The sequence below is a fragment of the Hylaeus volcanicus genome, chromosome 7 (assembly GCF_026283585.1).
Source record: "Hylaeus volcanicus isolate JK05 chromosome 7, UHH_iyHylVolc1.0_haploid, whole genome shotgun sequence".
NCBI classification, from domain to species: domain Eukaryota; kingdom Metazoa; phylum Arthropoda; class Insecta; order Hymenoptera; family Colletidae; genus Hylaeus; species Hylaeus volcanicus.
Genome location: NC_071982.1, coordinates 223,309 through 238,511, shown reverse-complemented (window position 1 = coordinate 238,511; position 15,203 = coordinate 223,309). Strand labels below are relative to the sequence as shown.

The following is a 15,203-nucleotide window of genomic DNA, read 5'->3' as shown; positions in this document are numbered from 1 at the left end:
AGAGAGAGGGGAGTACACTCGCGAAAGAGGGCGCGGCGCGCACTGTTCTTGAGACGCGAAACCCGAGAAAACGGACATTCGAGGGCAAATGAATGTTAATTCAGGATAGCCGAGTGTAGTATCCGCGCCTCCCATACCCAACAATAAGGAGTCAAATAAGAACACAAAACGTAGGGTACGGGATTGGTCGCGTAGGTAAAGCGGTCGACTGTGGTTCGTGGTTTCGAATCTCTGTGCATTATTTTGCGTTTAGACTCCTATAATATAGAATTTATATGCATGCCTTGATTCTACCACCCATCCTCTGATGCGTTTATGGATCTTTGTTTGATCTATCTTATGAAGTTGATGAAAAGTACACAATTTGAATGAAATGTTGACAGAATAGCAGCTTTAGCCAACGAATCTGCAAGCTTGTTATCCGATACGTAACAATAAAGGGGAACCCATGTCAAAGTGATTTTCCTGTCGACAGGCCTTCCCTTGAATCTCGTTGAACCATGTTTGATTTTTCCTGAATCAATTTGTTTGATGGTTACACGAAATACATTTATTTCGAATAACAGATACAAATATCTTAAATTAATTTAAATTATCTTTATCTTTATCTTTATTTAGTTTTCTGGTCTTATAAACTGCTGTCCTCCTCAGGTAATACTGACCTTTACCAGGGAGGGGACTGGACCAACGGACGCAAATATTTACACCGTTAAAAATACAAGCATGTAGTGCTCATTCTCAACAGATTGAAAAGGATAACTTTTGATTTCTAAAACAATGAGATTTATATAAATACTCCCAGCCAAAGCAGGCGAGTGTAAGTCGCGAAAGAAACTTTTCGGACCACCTAATATAACAGATTGCCATAACTTTCTTAATCCGTCACAGGTGAAAACCTCGCTTGCTTCACAAAAAAATCACATCGGCACGTGCAAAATCTCTTCTGTCTAACGGTTCTCGTTTCATTCTGCTTTATATCATTTCATTGAAAACAATCCTTTGTAGTTTGCGTTCCGAGAAAAGGTTCGAATCGGCAGAGAACGTCGAACGTAACTGTTGATGCGGAAAACGATTAATTAATCGTTTCGACGATCAAGCAACAAACACAAAGGTTCCGAGTGGTTCCATCTGCTTCCATTCTCGCGGAAAGTACATGTGAAGCAGAGCGTCCAATATTTAAAGTAAATTCCCACCGCGCGACATTTTCAACCACCCTGCCGAAAGAGGACGGCTCGTACTACCGAGTTTCCACTATTCTCTTTTTCGACGAGCAATTATTGCTGCCTGCCGAGTTAAATTTAACGCTAGACGACCACCGCAGGGTCTGAAATCGCGAAAATCTGGTCAAAAATAGGAGCTGACAGATAAATATAAAAATTGGTACGTCATCATTTTTCCGATCGCTGATTACGAATCTGACATCAGAATATCGAAATTCAAAATGGCAGATTCAATATGGCCGACATGTACATTAGAAAATTATTTGATTCTTGTGTTAATTTAGTCATCTACTTTCGTACTGTCAAATAAACAATACGCATTCTTTGAGAAGAGTACGATTATTTAATTTCTATATCATCGTACTGAATTATTAGACGATATTAAGCAAACAGTGTATGAAAAACAAATCGCGATGGAAATTTTGGCTCGTCGATTTGGTAAGTACCCGTCGTGCTGGGCGGCGGATGCTAAATGTTCAAACGTTTCGCGTTTCACATTTCGCGTTTCAAAGCAACCGTCTCACACTTGGTAAATTTTGAACGAGTCTCAGAATTTCCATAATTTTACCCACGCAGCGGATAACGTCAGAAGCGTTCGAAATCAACGAAATTTGTTACCGGGTAAAACCGCTATCTGATAGCGTATTATAATTGAAATAGTTAAATGGGGAATTCTACATTCACAAGTTTTAGTGAGAATTATACCAGAGAACATTTGACCTGTAACTGTTACGCGATTAATTATAAAATCCAACGGAGCTTCAAAATCCGTGCTATTAATTATTATTATTGATTATCGAATCAGCTTTCTAATTAAACGGAATTCGGTGATTCGGAAATTATTTGTAGGCTTTAATACCAAGGATTGCCAAAATAATTTATAAATTTCATTTCGTGTTCACGGTTGAAAATTTTGTTTTATTTTGTTGGTCTTTATTATCTGTAAAATTCAAGGTCATCATTTTGAATAATTTATATTCTATTACACCGATAAAAAAAGGAATTGTCACCACGTTACGTGCCATTCGAAATCAAACAACTCCTGTTGGACAATTTTTCTTCTATCGCTTAAAGTAAGCGGATTTTAAACAGATGACCTGTTTGAAATGCTTCACCCTGTACAACATTTTTCTAGAGACCTTTGTATCGTAGCGTGAAATCATAGAATAACTGTTATCGTTTGTCGACGGGGCTAGCTGGAGTTGAGAGAGTTCCAAACTGTCGCGTGTCGACTGATTTCTTTGTCTATGCATGCACATTGTACTCGATCCGCGTGAAAACTTGATAACGTATCACCTGCCATGAATTTTCGAATACTTGCTACCTATTCGAATTCGCATTAACTCTGTCATAAAGCAGAAAGTTGGAATTGTTTTTCACTTTCCTCGGCTGTTTCACATTCACCGACTGATATTACAATCGCAAAATGCAAAATGACGGATTCACCATTACAAAAGTACACGATGTATAAAATTGTGAAAGGCTAAGTTTGCGTTCGATTAGAAAGACTTTGGAATGCTTTTATAAATTTCAAACGCATCGTTACCAACGAAATCAGAATAAAAGAAAATTACGTATCGTTGGAGTGTAACACACTCAATTACCGTGGACATGAAATTTGACGCGATGTAGGGGAATAGTTTGCCCCAAACGGTTCGATCATAAACGACACGAATTCCCCGTGAAACCCTCTTTGTTCCAAGATAACGAGGTCCCTGGGCGAGTGTTTCTCATTTTTCTACGTCGTCGAGCAACCTAACCGCTCTTTTATTCCTCGTAGCGTGCAACATTTGCATCGAGCCTCGTTGTTACTTGGAGCATCGTCCGCTTTCCCGACAACTGATTTTCCATTCGCTTCTCGTCTCGTCTCGTCTCGTCTCGCAGAAGCCGTGAATCGCAGCACGAGGTCGCGGCGTCGCAACCAGTGATAATTAATGGAGCACGTTCGATGGTTGTCGGTGATTAACGCGTTCGCGGTACTTAGCGACACATATCGGGCTACAAAATTATCGGCGGGTCTTGTTATCTCCCCTGTGCGTAAATCGTTTCGACCGTGCGCGTACAACGAAAGACTGGATCGCGATAATTAAATCAAATACCAAAGCTCGATCGAATTAATTCAACCGCATCTGTCGTGGTATTTAATTGAAGAATGCTTGGGAAATGGCAGTCAGATTCATTTGAATTAAGTCTAATTCAATTTTGAACAGCTCGAGGTCCAAACTGTTGCCGCTATTTAATTGCATATAAACATTTGGGTTGGTGTTCAAGTTGATGCTTTAAATTTTGCTGGCCAACAGATGGAATGGAAACTAATGTAGCAAATCCAAGTGCTATTTGTATCTTATAATTGGTCCGCGGATTTTGATGCGTTTATAGAAAATTGCAAAATACATACAGTATGTAATAATATAAAAATAAACAATCGTATTATGATATTTTCAGATTGAAATAAATTTGTATCGATAATAACCTTACCCAAGAAATGTTTAAGAAGAATAATCTGCGAACGAAAACACCAAACTTGTTAGAATTCGTTTCAACGGAGCAGTTGGCAGATGCGTTCTTGATTCGATTCTTTAACTTGTCAGACCTTAATTAGTTAGAAACGCTACCAACGAACCCGATCCCTCGTCAATGATAGCTCACGAAATTCCTCAAACTTCCCTGCCACTCTGCTCCAACTTTGCGGAATATACACGCACCGAAAGTTTTGGTTAACTCGTTAGTAGTTTGCGTTATATTCGTGACCCTTGAACTCGACAGGGCCCAAGTGCTATAGAAGCCGATACTAACTCCACGAGTAAACAACTTGGCTGGAACTTGGAAGGCTCAAGTCGACCGGAATACAGATTTCTGGACCAATAAAACTACTGTGTATCTTTCGGTGGTTATCCGCAAAGCATTCGAAACATTGAGACGATAACCCCGCGTTTCTATTACGCGACCTATCAATAAGTCTCTACCGCGAGCACACTGGACGGCTTATGGACAATACGATATAACTCACAGTTTGCGAATGACAAACCTTTTTAATCGACTCCGTAAAGGAAGAGGTTACTCAATTCGACATGATTTTTTTTTTTTTTTTTTTTTATATGTATTTGAAAACGTAGAAACATGTTGGTGGTTCACTGGACGAAGAGCGAGAGAACGTATTTCTCGTTGTTTTCACTTTAGATTCTTATTGTACAGACCTATCCCAAAATTAGGAATTCTATTTCTCTGATTAAATACGATACAGTCCGCTATTAGTGTGGAATGAGTGTAACATTTATTAACATGATCCATTTTTCCGTCACCCTACAAAATAATCTTGTACGTCAAGTTGCCGCGAGAGGAACGGAACAACGTGATTGAACTCATCGTCGCGTGCTCGTGCCCTAACGTACGCTTCTGTACGCTGCGCCGACATCCGCAACTGTCCCTCTGTCAACATGAAGTAACACGAATGGTGGGGACGCAGGCTTTCAATGGGAAGAGTGAATCTGTATAAATATAAAATATGAATTTAAAGCGTAAATATAAAACACAGACCTAATGCATCAAGTATATATACAAACTATAAATCACAAACTGAGGTTCTTGGCCACCTATAGTTACTCTGACAATTCGAATATGAGAAACACGATTCAAGAATTTAAGCATTATTTCGCAACAATCCATCAAGAGGCACTCCGTTAGGCATTGTTTCTTAATTGATCTTCTCTCGTTCTAATACAAACAGTAATTTTCTAGCACAGAAGAAATTGAACGATAAAATAACAGAGTTTCCAGTCTGTCGTTCTATTTAGAACTAACGAAACTAGTCTAACGGGCGAATACTCATTTGGAAAAAGCGAAACAGGCTACGATGGAAGACAACCTGGTAATAAAAGCGTCGAACGCGTATCCGGAGAACAAAAACGGTTCGTTTCCAGTGCAGACATCGACCGGATTAGCAAATTTCGCTAGAACAATTGTTCAGGTGTACGATAGCGGTTGGGGAGGCAGCATGATTCGTCCCGAGGAACGGAAATAACGCGCTTTATTAAACTTTATTGATCAGTGGAGCAGGATTAATGAGGTCCTCCCGTTCTACTCCGACGTAATTACTTCTCATCCGCGAAAAAACTCGGGTGTGTTTTCCATGATCGTCCCCGATCGCGAGCAAATGGAAAACCGACCGGATATTTGCGTTTCATCAGTAACCACCGGTGGCAAGAAGAAAAAACGTGATCGAGCACACAGGACCGTTTCTTCATTCCACTTTAAAGGAACCGCAATTTTATCGCGAGGATAATTCAAACGTGAAGCAGATGCTTTTCTTATTTTAGCCAATGGAAGCTATCGTTTCCATATTTAAACTATTGATGCCATCGGGGAACAGCGTGCTCGTTAATCCTTTCACTACGGGACGTGTGACGTTGCAGGAATCGCAATTTAAATAATTCAGCGAAGAAGATATTAGGGCTTTAATATCAAAAAGCGCATACGACGGTTCAAAGTATTACATATCCCACCCTCCTTTCCATTCGACGCAGTAAGGACAGATTTATAAAGTAAGATTAAGGATCTCATCTTTTGAAGGCGAATGAAAATACAGGGATATGAAGCAAACAAAGTACATCTTGCATGATACGGGACGTTATTCAGTTGTTCAAGCGAGAAGAAAGCGACGGATAATAGAATTCTCAAATCCTTTACAATCGCTGGGAGAGTCTGCCAACTCGCGGCAGAAAGAAAAATGGAGTACAGGGCTAGGGGTTGTTGTAGCTTGGTTTCCCATAGTAAAGAACTCGGTGTGATATTGCAAGGATCTTTAGAAAATATTTAAAGACAATGGACAATTATAGAAAATAGTTGATTCAAACCGATTGATTGTGAAAGCGTAAAAATCTAATTGAAAATTTTAAAAAAAGAATTCAATTGACAAAAAAAAAATCAACTTATGTAAGATAGATTTTGGTAATTTTTACTGGAAAAGATTATGTTACGATGAGATTATTTCTCCTCTGAACTTTTCAAATATCAAGAAATATACTTTCTACTAATTGTAAGTGGTGTTTAGGATCCTGTACACATTACAAAAGGTTTTCAAGGAAGCTCTTTAAGAGAGCAGCTCGTTGCTACAGTGAAAGAAGAGCGAAGGACGCCCGAGTCGTATTAAATTTCTGTTTCCTAATCAGTCGGAGAAAGCTCGCCTCGTGTCCTTTCAGTCCTGTTCCTTTCAATATGTCTTACTCTGGGCGCATCGTTGCATCGTTCAAGGACGTTTCATTAATTTTATCTTACTAATGGTTCGCGAGAAATGACGTCTACTTTCTTTTAGCGAGATCGTTTCGATGGAGATGTCTCGACGATCCAACCCGGTAACCCGGAAGTGTCTCCATAAGAGTGTTGTCCGAACGAATAAACCAATCGATAAGAAACGAACGAAAGAACAAGTTTACGATATTTCGACAAGTTGAATGAATTACTGTACGAATGCTTTCTCGTAGCCTTTATTAATCGTGTTCGATGTTTGATCGACAGGGCGAGGTAGCTGGCAGGTCGGTAACCGGATCCGTGAAAAGTACCAGAAGATGGGCCAGCTTAAGACAACACGTGAGCAACAACGATCGCGGCAAAGCCAGAGTCGAGTTGCTCCTGGATCCTCCAGAGTCCTCGGCTCCTTCCTCTCAACCTCATACACCGAATACGCCACGTACCCCTCATACCCCGCTGAGGAAGTCCAATTGGGAGGTGATCGAGCATTTCACCGGTGCACCGCGTCCCTCCATTATCACGGTGAGTCACGGCTACGACGAAATTCAGACCGAAAGCGAACAGGACAACAGTGGGGATGAAACCACTTTATTCTGTTGGCTTTGCCCTTCCGCGCCGAAAGAGTGTACTTTAGTTGGAGGGGTGTGCACTGATGCATTCACCCCTGGATAAATGTGCTCGGGGTAAACTGTTTTCTTGGAATGTTCCCGATGCGCTGGCCGGTCACCGTGATATGATTAATCGTTCCCAAAGTTCCGGGACTAATGGTCACGCTGTGAACGGTTTTGACTATGTTATACTTGGGGCGTGTCGAGGACTTTATTCGGTTATATTTATTGGTAACAGTTTTGTCAGAGCTAGGGTAATCGAATGACGAATTAATCAAATAGTTGAGCGGAGTTAGAGAACGAAGACAGTCTTAATGCGTCTGTTAACTGGGCTAAAATACCCAGTACTTGAACAGTCAATGTTTGCATACAAGTTTCCTTCAACAAATCAAGAGCCCATCGAAAAGGAAAATATTGCTTTAATCCACGTACTTTGATTTACCCACAGATGAGCAGAGGCTCGGAAGTTGGGGTTGGTCTCGCAACAGGAAGGGAAACGACGCAAGAAGCCACCGTGAACACGTCGATAACGCAACGACCGAGGAAATGTGCTCTGTGCCGGTTTTTGAACTCGCTCTGCGCTTCGCACCGCTTCAAAAACTTGCAGGTAACTTGGTAGAAAAAGTCCTTTCACCGTGGACTATTTACCCTGAATCTTGTATTGCGTTCTCCATCTCCTAGGTTGAAAAAGTTTGTCTCTGAATTTGTCGAAGACACTCTCGCGCGTTTTCAAACTACTACATAGCGTTCAATTTACTTTGAGCTTGATGGTTGGAATTACTTTCGAATGTTTAAGCAGTTACTTGTTTACACTGAATAACAAATACTAGACTGTAAGTAACTGAAAGTTACGAGCCATGCCACTGTAACACGATAACTTAAATTGCTTAACTAAATATAAAAAAACATAGAATTTCCAGGATTACTTGCTGATCTTCATCATCAAACTACATATTTATGTAGATTTTGTTTAGATGCTCATTAAACGAGGAAAATGTCTTGCTAATTAATCGACTATCGACAGCTCGAGTCTGGGCTGCTTGCGGTGTTGGAAATTTTAAATTTAGTCACCGGAAATTGCCTTCTAAATCGGTATCTCCACGACATTTTAAGACCAACAAAGTTATGGTCGATAGCTGTAACGAATTCCTTCTAATATTGCCTAAAGATTCAGCGTAATTTATTTACAATACAAATGATTCTTCAATTTTAAGTTTTTACTCAGTCGTACAGGAATATTCACATTTATCGCCTAACGTTGTTTTTTCGATTAACATTGCGCCTATGTAACCTAAATTATTTCGTATCACGTTCAATCTATTCGAATTCTCATACTCGTAACTACTTCTCCACTTGTAAATGTGATCACGTCATTCCGTTGCTGTATGAATCTCTGGGTGGCTCAACATAACACAAAGATGGATCTTACACCTCTATTCCTTAGTTACATCAAGTATAAAGTTCTCTCATTCGACGTACTCTCGTAGTCACGAGTATAATGCATTTCTACAGTGAATTTCATTCCGACAAGTTCTGCAGCACAGAAACTGAATCCCTACTCTGTCTATTTCTTCCTCTTGTTCCCTCTCCTTTTGTCTAATACAGCGAATTTCACTAATATGCATCTCACAGTAGTAATAATAGTAATAATATATAAACCTAACATAATAATAACGATGACAAGAACAAACAACACTGTAGAAAATTTTGTGTTAGATTAACAGAAATCTACACAGACTTACAATTAATGTTGCCTTTACACTTTCCGTAATATAAGAATAAATAAGAATATAAATATCTAGCAGCAACACCGATACAAGTTCCGAGTATTTTGTTCGCTACAAAGTGTAATACAACGTGCAATTCGAGACACAAAGCCTAGCGGAAAGGGTACATCGATAGTTTGTTTAAACTCCGCTTTCAGTGTACACCTAGCTATAGATATAGACTAAGCGACAAGCGTTGCATTACACGTTTCATTAATCACGTCACCTGTCTAAACTTGAGCGTGGATGTTTTGGGACTTTCGAGCAATTTTATCGTGCTGCCAGCAACATGACGAGTTTGCTTAGACCGAGCTTATGATACGCGATCTAAATTGAACTGGGATTATCTAAAGTAATAAAGTAAGTACTTGGTGTATTTCAAATAATCAAGAGTAATTAAATCAGATCCGCTCGAAGCTCCTCCAAGAACGAGGTGCGACTGATTTAATTTTGATGATCTATTTTCGATCGTTTGGAGGGTATCTCGACTAGCTGCAATCGTAAACAAATTGACGAGGTACAAGCATACCGGCGCCGCGCCGAGCAGCAGCGAACGCGAGTGATATCTAATTAATTTTAATTAATTTATTCGGTCGAGCATGGAACGATCCTGCTCGACGATCTCGTTCCATTTTTTAATCATCAACGCATCTAGTTTGCGTGAATTGCAATCTGTCGGCTCCAGATTCCGACCAAGTCTCTAGGAACGTTTAACGTAATATGCAGTGTGAATTAAATAACACCTCCGCTATGTACGCAGTTAACGGTTCGATAAAAATTTCATTTACCACGGAAGTGCGCGCGGTTAGGAATGCTTTCCCGTGCAATGAAGTTTGATTTTTCGAAAACGGTGGCATGACTTGACAGGTAGACTCTGCCTGTATAGGCAGTTTCTCGAATATTGAAGAAATGTAGAAAATAACAATTTATCCTATGATTCCATTTCAGGTGGAGATGCTATACCAACGTTACTTCCTACGAATGAATCAGAGCAACACGATACACGTACTCGGCCTACTAGCTGGTCTGGCGCTAGCTTTGTGCCTGCTGTTAATTTCGAGACTGATTCTGGAGAACAATGAGCAGTTTCTAGTCATGCTCGAAAGACCTGAGAATCTGTTCCTGGCTGTCACGATAGTTATCTCCATAGCGGTTTATGCTGGTAAGTGGAAATCAGACTTTCGATATTTTCAGAATTATCCGAGAATAGTAATATCCGATCCTTTGTAATATTATTATACGCGGATCAACCGATGGATTATACTTACTATTTGTCGCATAGGAATTTTAATCAGTCCAACGTGGTGCTATAGTTATGCTACGCATAACTGTATAAAAACTAATGCGTGTCTAATACTTTTCATTGCTCTACCTGTGTATCAAGTAATCAAGTTTCGTCAACATCGATGTGTAACATTTGGCTGATATTCCTTGTAAGCTATGCTTTTGAAGAAAAACAAAAAATCGTTTACTCAGAAACTCGAAATACTTTTACTCGAAACCGCCGCTTTCTTTCGCACAGGAAATTACGTAACTTTCTGTGAAACGCCAAGAGTGTATGTATAAGATAAAATACCGAGTACTCGAAAACATTTCCAAGTACATCGTGTTCGACTTCCACTTTGCCAAATAAATATTAAATACACAGATTTTCTCGGAAACGAAGCCATGGGTAAAAAAAATGTTATAGTAAATTTTTGTCTTATTTTTTCACATAGACAGATATTCACAGCTTGGCCGGGTGTAATACGAATTTCACTCCATCCTGTATGACTAACTAATAAAACGAAGGAAACTTTTGGAACAACCTAATACTAACTCTTGTGCTAATGGATATTTCATTATTCGTATTTGTTCTAATTTCAGTTTTGGTGGTGGCGATATCTAGACCAGGCATGAACGAAATTTGGCTGGCCGGTGTCAGCGGGATCGTTCTGGTGACGTTACTGGCGCTTCAAGTAGCGCTCAACGTTCATCTAGCTCTGGGTTCAAAGGAGCATAGAAGCGGTGGTCCTCTCGCTGCTGCTTGGGCCGTTTGCTTCTTCATTTACATGGCCTACGCTCTACTACCAATCCGACTGCGTCACGCCTGCATAGCCGGCGTTGTTTTTTCACTGGCACATCTTATCGGCGCGTACACCCTCTACCCATCGCATTACCCGGCCATGATGGAACACGTGAGTATGATTACCGACGCTCATAAACTACTCTTTCGCGTGTTCCAGTGAATTATGGAAAAATTCCACTTTCAAAACGGAAAAAAGCTAATACTCGGGAATTTTTCTCGACGATATATGCAGTACATCCACGCTGCGGAATATAAATGTAGCACCGCTCATATTTTTTCTTTGAAACTTTGAAACAATGCTTCAGTGTTTAAAATTAACTTGGGTGTTTTTTTTTTTCACATTCGATTCACGTTTTATCATATTTTTATCATATTCTCTAATCTAGCGACTAGGGACAAACTTTCACTTCTGGCTGGCAACGTTAGGAACTTTTTTTAAGGACTCGATGTACAGTCCATCGTGAAACACTCGGATTATATTTTTTTGAATATAATCCTCTTGAACTACCGTATATTCTCTTGAATGATATTCTTCTCAATTGTATTCTCGTGATTTATATTTCTTCCATATAGCACTTATTATCTAAAGTAGTATTTTAAATACTTTTTTTTTCTAAATAGTATCCAGCTCTATCCTTGATCAATGATTACGATATAAATTACATTATAGCTTGAAAATGTCGATGCTACAATTGACTGTTTTATTATACGTAATACGAAATTTTGATCGAACGCGTATAAACCGTTTTCACAAATATGATAACTCGATTTAAATGTCATCCAGAGGCATTCTCTGTAGCTCAGCAGTATAATTCTGAAAGCTGCGGTACACGCTTGATATCTTCTGTTTAGACTGTCATTCGTATAATACGTATCGATCGTGGGATTTTGGTTAATAATTCCTCTGATCATTACGTCTGGTAGTGACAGGACTTTGTGTACCTGGGTAGCTCACTCGTTCGACCGTTGCTGCAGGTGTATTCGACTGTTGGAATATCGAGAATTTAGTGTCGAACAAAACGAACGATCGACAATGTTCGAATAATCCTATTGTTTATCGTCGCCGATTCGACATCCCCTATCGCATCCATCGTTGCCGTTAAATTGCTAGGAACATAATACTATTTTTTATAAATGAAAAAACTTGTTTATTTCATATTCGATATTCAACGCTCTTTGTCTGTATGAATTTTGCTCGTGTATGTTTTCACACCTGCTCTGGTAGAAGGTAAATTTGCGTGCTACATGCTGTCCGAAAAATAACGAGTCAAAATTAGTATTCCAACACGTAACAGGCCACAATTCTCGAAGTCTTTGCGTTCCAAGCTCGTAAGCTTGTTAATTACAGTGCACACCTCTTGGCCTTGTGGTGTTCGCATCTTTACGGAAAGTCGCGTGCAACGCTCAAATATTTCGGACATTGTAGCGAATATCAAATTGCATCTGGAAATTTGAATAACGGAGTTCTGGCTGCTGGGTTATTGCCTACGGCCGGAAATTTCAATGACGCCTGAACGAGACTCGGCGCAACGTGTAGCGCCGTCGGTAACGACGTGATTATTAACTGAAACGATGCGATCGAAGGCACTATTGGATCGAGAACACGTGCCTCACGCGTTATTATGACGCAAGGCGTGTGTTAATAATAGGTCTCAGGTAGACCACAAACAGCTCCAAACTTTTCACTGATACCTTTAGTGATGGATCAGTGCTTAACGTGGCAACTACCAGACTGATACATATTCGCGAGAATTCCTACAAGGCTACAATATTTTTCTGTAGAATTAGAAATGCCGTGATCCGCTGTTTGTGGTAGTACTTATTTTTCTGACCTCTTTAAAATTTACGAAAACATTAAAAGTGACGGATTTCGAACGGTAACGAGGAATACGTTGTGTGATTCGACTCGGTTAATTTGAATTTTTCCAATTCTGCAATCATTTCGTATAGAATTTTCACTGGATATACGTTATAATTGTTCCTTACACAAGTGCACGCGTTTCATTTTTCGTTTCTGTTGCTTGTCAAACTTTACATACGGAAATAATAATTATGTTTGTATCTCTTTGGGAAAGTTTCCGATGGGGTGGTGTATTGAAATTTATGGTCGGCAATGTATACTCGTATACATACACACATCTTATGTATGCATAAAGACAAACGCGGCCGTGTATCGTGGCTCACTCGTTCTGGAACAGTTCCTGTATCGGAAAACAATCAAAGATGAAATTGCAGGAAAACTGATGTATTTTATACCAGTTTTCCAGCTATTGTTTCAGGACGTTGGAAACATTTAAATGCGTAATGATTAGCTATGTCCAAAGCTTTTCGCTCGTCAAATATCAACGGAAATGTCAGATTTATCGTAATTCATCCAGCTGAAATGCAAATTCCCCATAACATGCTGTCCCTATGAAATTGTCGGATATCGATTTTGACGTCTAATTAGCGCGTGTTGCGTAACTACGGGCACGTTAATCGCGTTTTGTTCGATTAAACCCGGATCTATCCAGCCGAATCAAAAGATGAAATTGCTTTCCTTGAAGAAAGTATGGTACGAGGAGGTACGATCCAAGACGACATATGCGTTCGTCGATAATATGTAGATGAGAAAGCAGATCGTAGGCGCGGAAACATAAACCTAACACGGTCGACTTTTGTATCTCGCGGAAACAGTTCGATCTTATTGGATGTCCTGCTAGCTTTGTGTCTTCATCCATCAAGCCACCCGAGCTTGCTCTTTTCCCAGCGATTTATTTAAGTTTCATTTTATTGAAAGCCTAGGAATCAAGCCTGTGGAAGTTGGACGTTAATGGATATCGATGAATAATTTCTGTTACAATTAAAAATTCCAGACACGCGATACTCGGTGATGCATCGTTACTGTTACTATTTAATTTTACGTTATCCTGCTATTGAAAAGCATCCGATCGTTGGATAAATTTTCGAGTACTTTGATGTGTAAATTTCCACGTTGTTATGTATAATATATTCATATACTGTATGTAAATATCCGGCAAACTATCAACACTAACGAATTTCGTCACAAATGTTACTTTTCAATTTTACGATATTACTTGTCACTTGACACTTGTCATTATGATGATCTGATAATAAACCGATACACGAACCGAGGGTGGCGTAATTCATAGCAAGCGTACAACAACAAACAAGTGTCGAAAGTTTCGTGGAAATCGAGGCCTAACACTCACCGGTGTTTACTTGCGAGTCACGTACTCGATCAAAATTCCAAGAATCTCAGAAGACAGCACTCTTGGGCGTGACCAACGTTCCTCTCCACAAAACAAAAGAGACGCGACTGTACACTGGAGACAAGTGATAAAATAAACGTTTTTCCGTTATACATCAGGTTTCCCAGACACGACGGAAGAAATCCTCGTTTCTAAGTGTTGATGAAACGACAAATTACTCGGTACAGGGGGCGGAGCTTGAACACGTCGGATTCTGAGGACGAAACACGGGATGCAATCACATCGCGGTTGGAACGTGACGTCGAGAAGCTCTATTAGAGGCAGAAGCGTCTTCTCTGTTGGTCCTGTCTACCGGCTTATGTCCGGCACCCTTTGACCGTGACTGTTCAATTCCGACAGCTGCCACGAGCTTATAGAGGCTGTCAAAGCGCAGGTACACTGTGCATATTAACGAGCTAGGGCTATCGCGAAGTATGGAGGTAATCTCGGTGCAAAAGGAATTTGTTATAAAGCAGCGTTATCCAAACCGCGAGATACCACTCTATCGAGATAACGGTCGATCCGACGCCGACGCCGACGCCGACGTGATGTCTCTTGCTTCGATTCCGAGATTTGATGGATAAAGTAACCGAAACTGGTTTCTGTTAAACAGCGCCAGGGCACTTATTACTAGCTAACTAACGCCCTACGGATTTTTTTTATCCATTTAAGGTGTAAGGGAACTCTGGCAAAAAGGGGTTGATGGGCCTATCTCCTAATTAGAAGCAGCTTATCGCGATGTTTCATGACAGCTTTTAAATGCTCAACTGAAACGTACAATTAACGAGTCGTTATTATAAAAGAGCCTGTTACATCGACGAGGAAACTCGGCTGCAATCGAGCTTTTATAACATTTCATAAAGCTACGGCTACAATAATAGAATAAAAAAAGGGTTTTTATTTATTTCTGCGACTAACGCCCATTGATGCGTACCGTAGCAAAGAAATAGCACGACAATTTGCGAAATTGCTGGCTCTCTGCGAAGGAAGGCAAATACTTTGGAATGGCAGACATCGAACAACTGTTTAAAAGAACTTGTTGA

General features: G+C 40.0%; 1 protein-coding gene and 1 long non-coding RNA gene across 2 annotated transcripts in view; one reads left to right on the top strand and one right to left on the bottom strand.

Moving 5' to 3' along the window:
- The window catches only part of LOC128879388 (uncharacterized), a 50,853-nt gene that overhangs the window by 18,861 nt on the left and 16,789 nt on the right, over positions 1-15,203 (bottom strand). The window lies entirely within an intron of this gene.
- LOC128879387 (adenylate cyclase type 6) overlaps positions 1-15,203 on the top strand; it is a 43,943-nt gene that overhangs the window by 14,332 nt on the left and 14,408 nt on the right. Inside the window, exons 3-6 of the mRNA XM_054128467.1 lie at positions 6,735-6,989; positions 7,524-7,682; positions 9,790-10,003; positions 10,708-11,018. Of these exons, the coding sequence (XP_053984442.1) occupies positions 6,735-6,989; positions 7,524-7,682; positions 9,790-10,003; positions 10,708-11,018 (939 nt within the window). The remainder of the gene's footprint in view (positions 1-6,734; positions 6,990-7,523; positions 7,683-9,789; positions 10,004-10,707; positions 11,019-15,203) is intronic.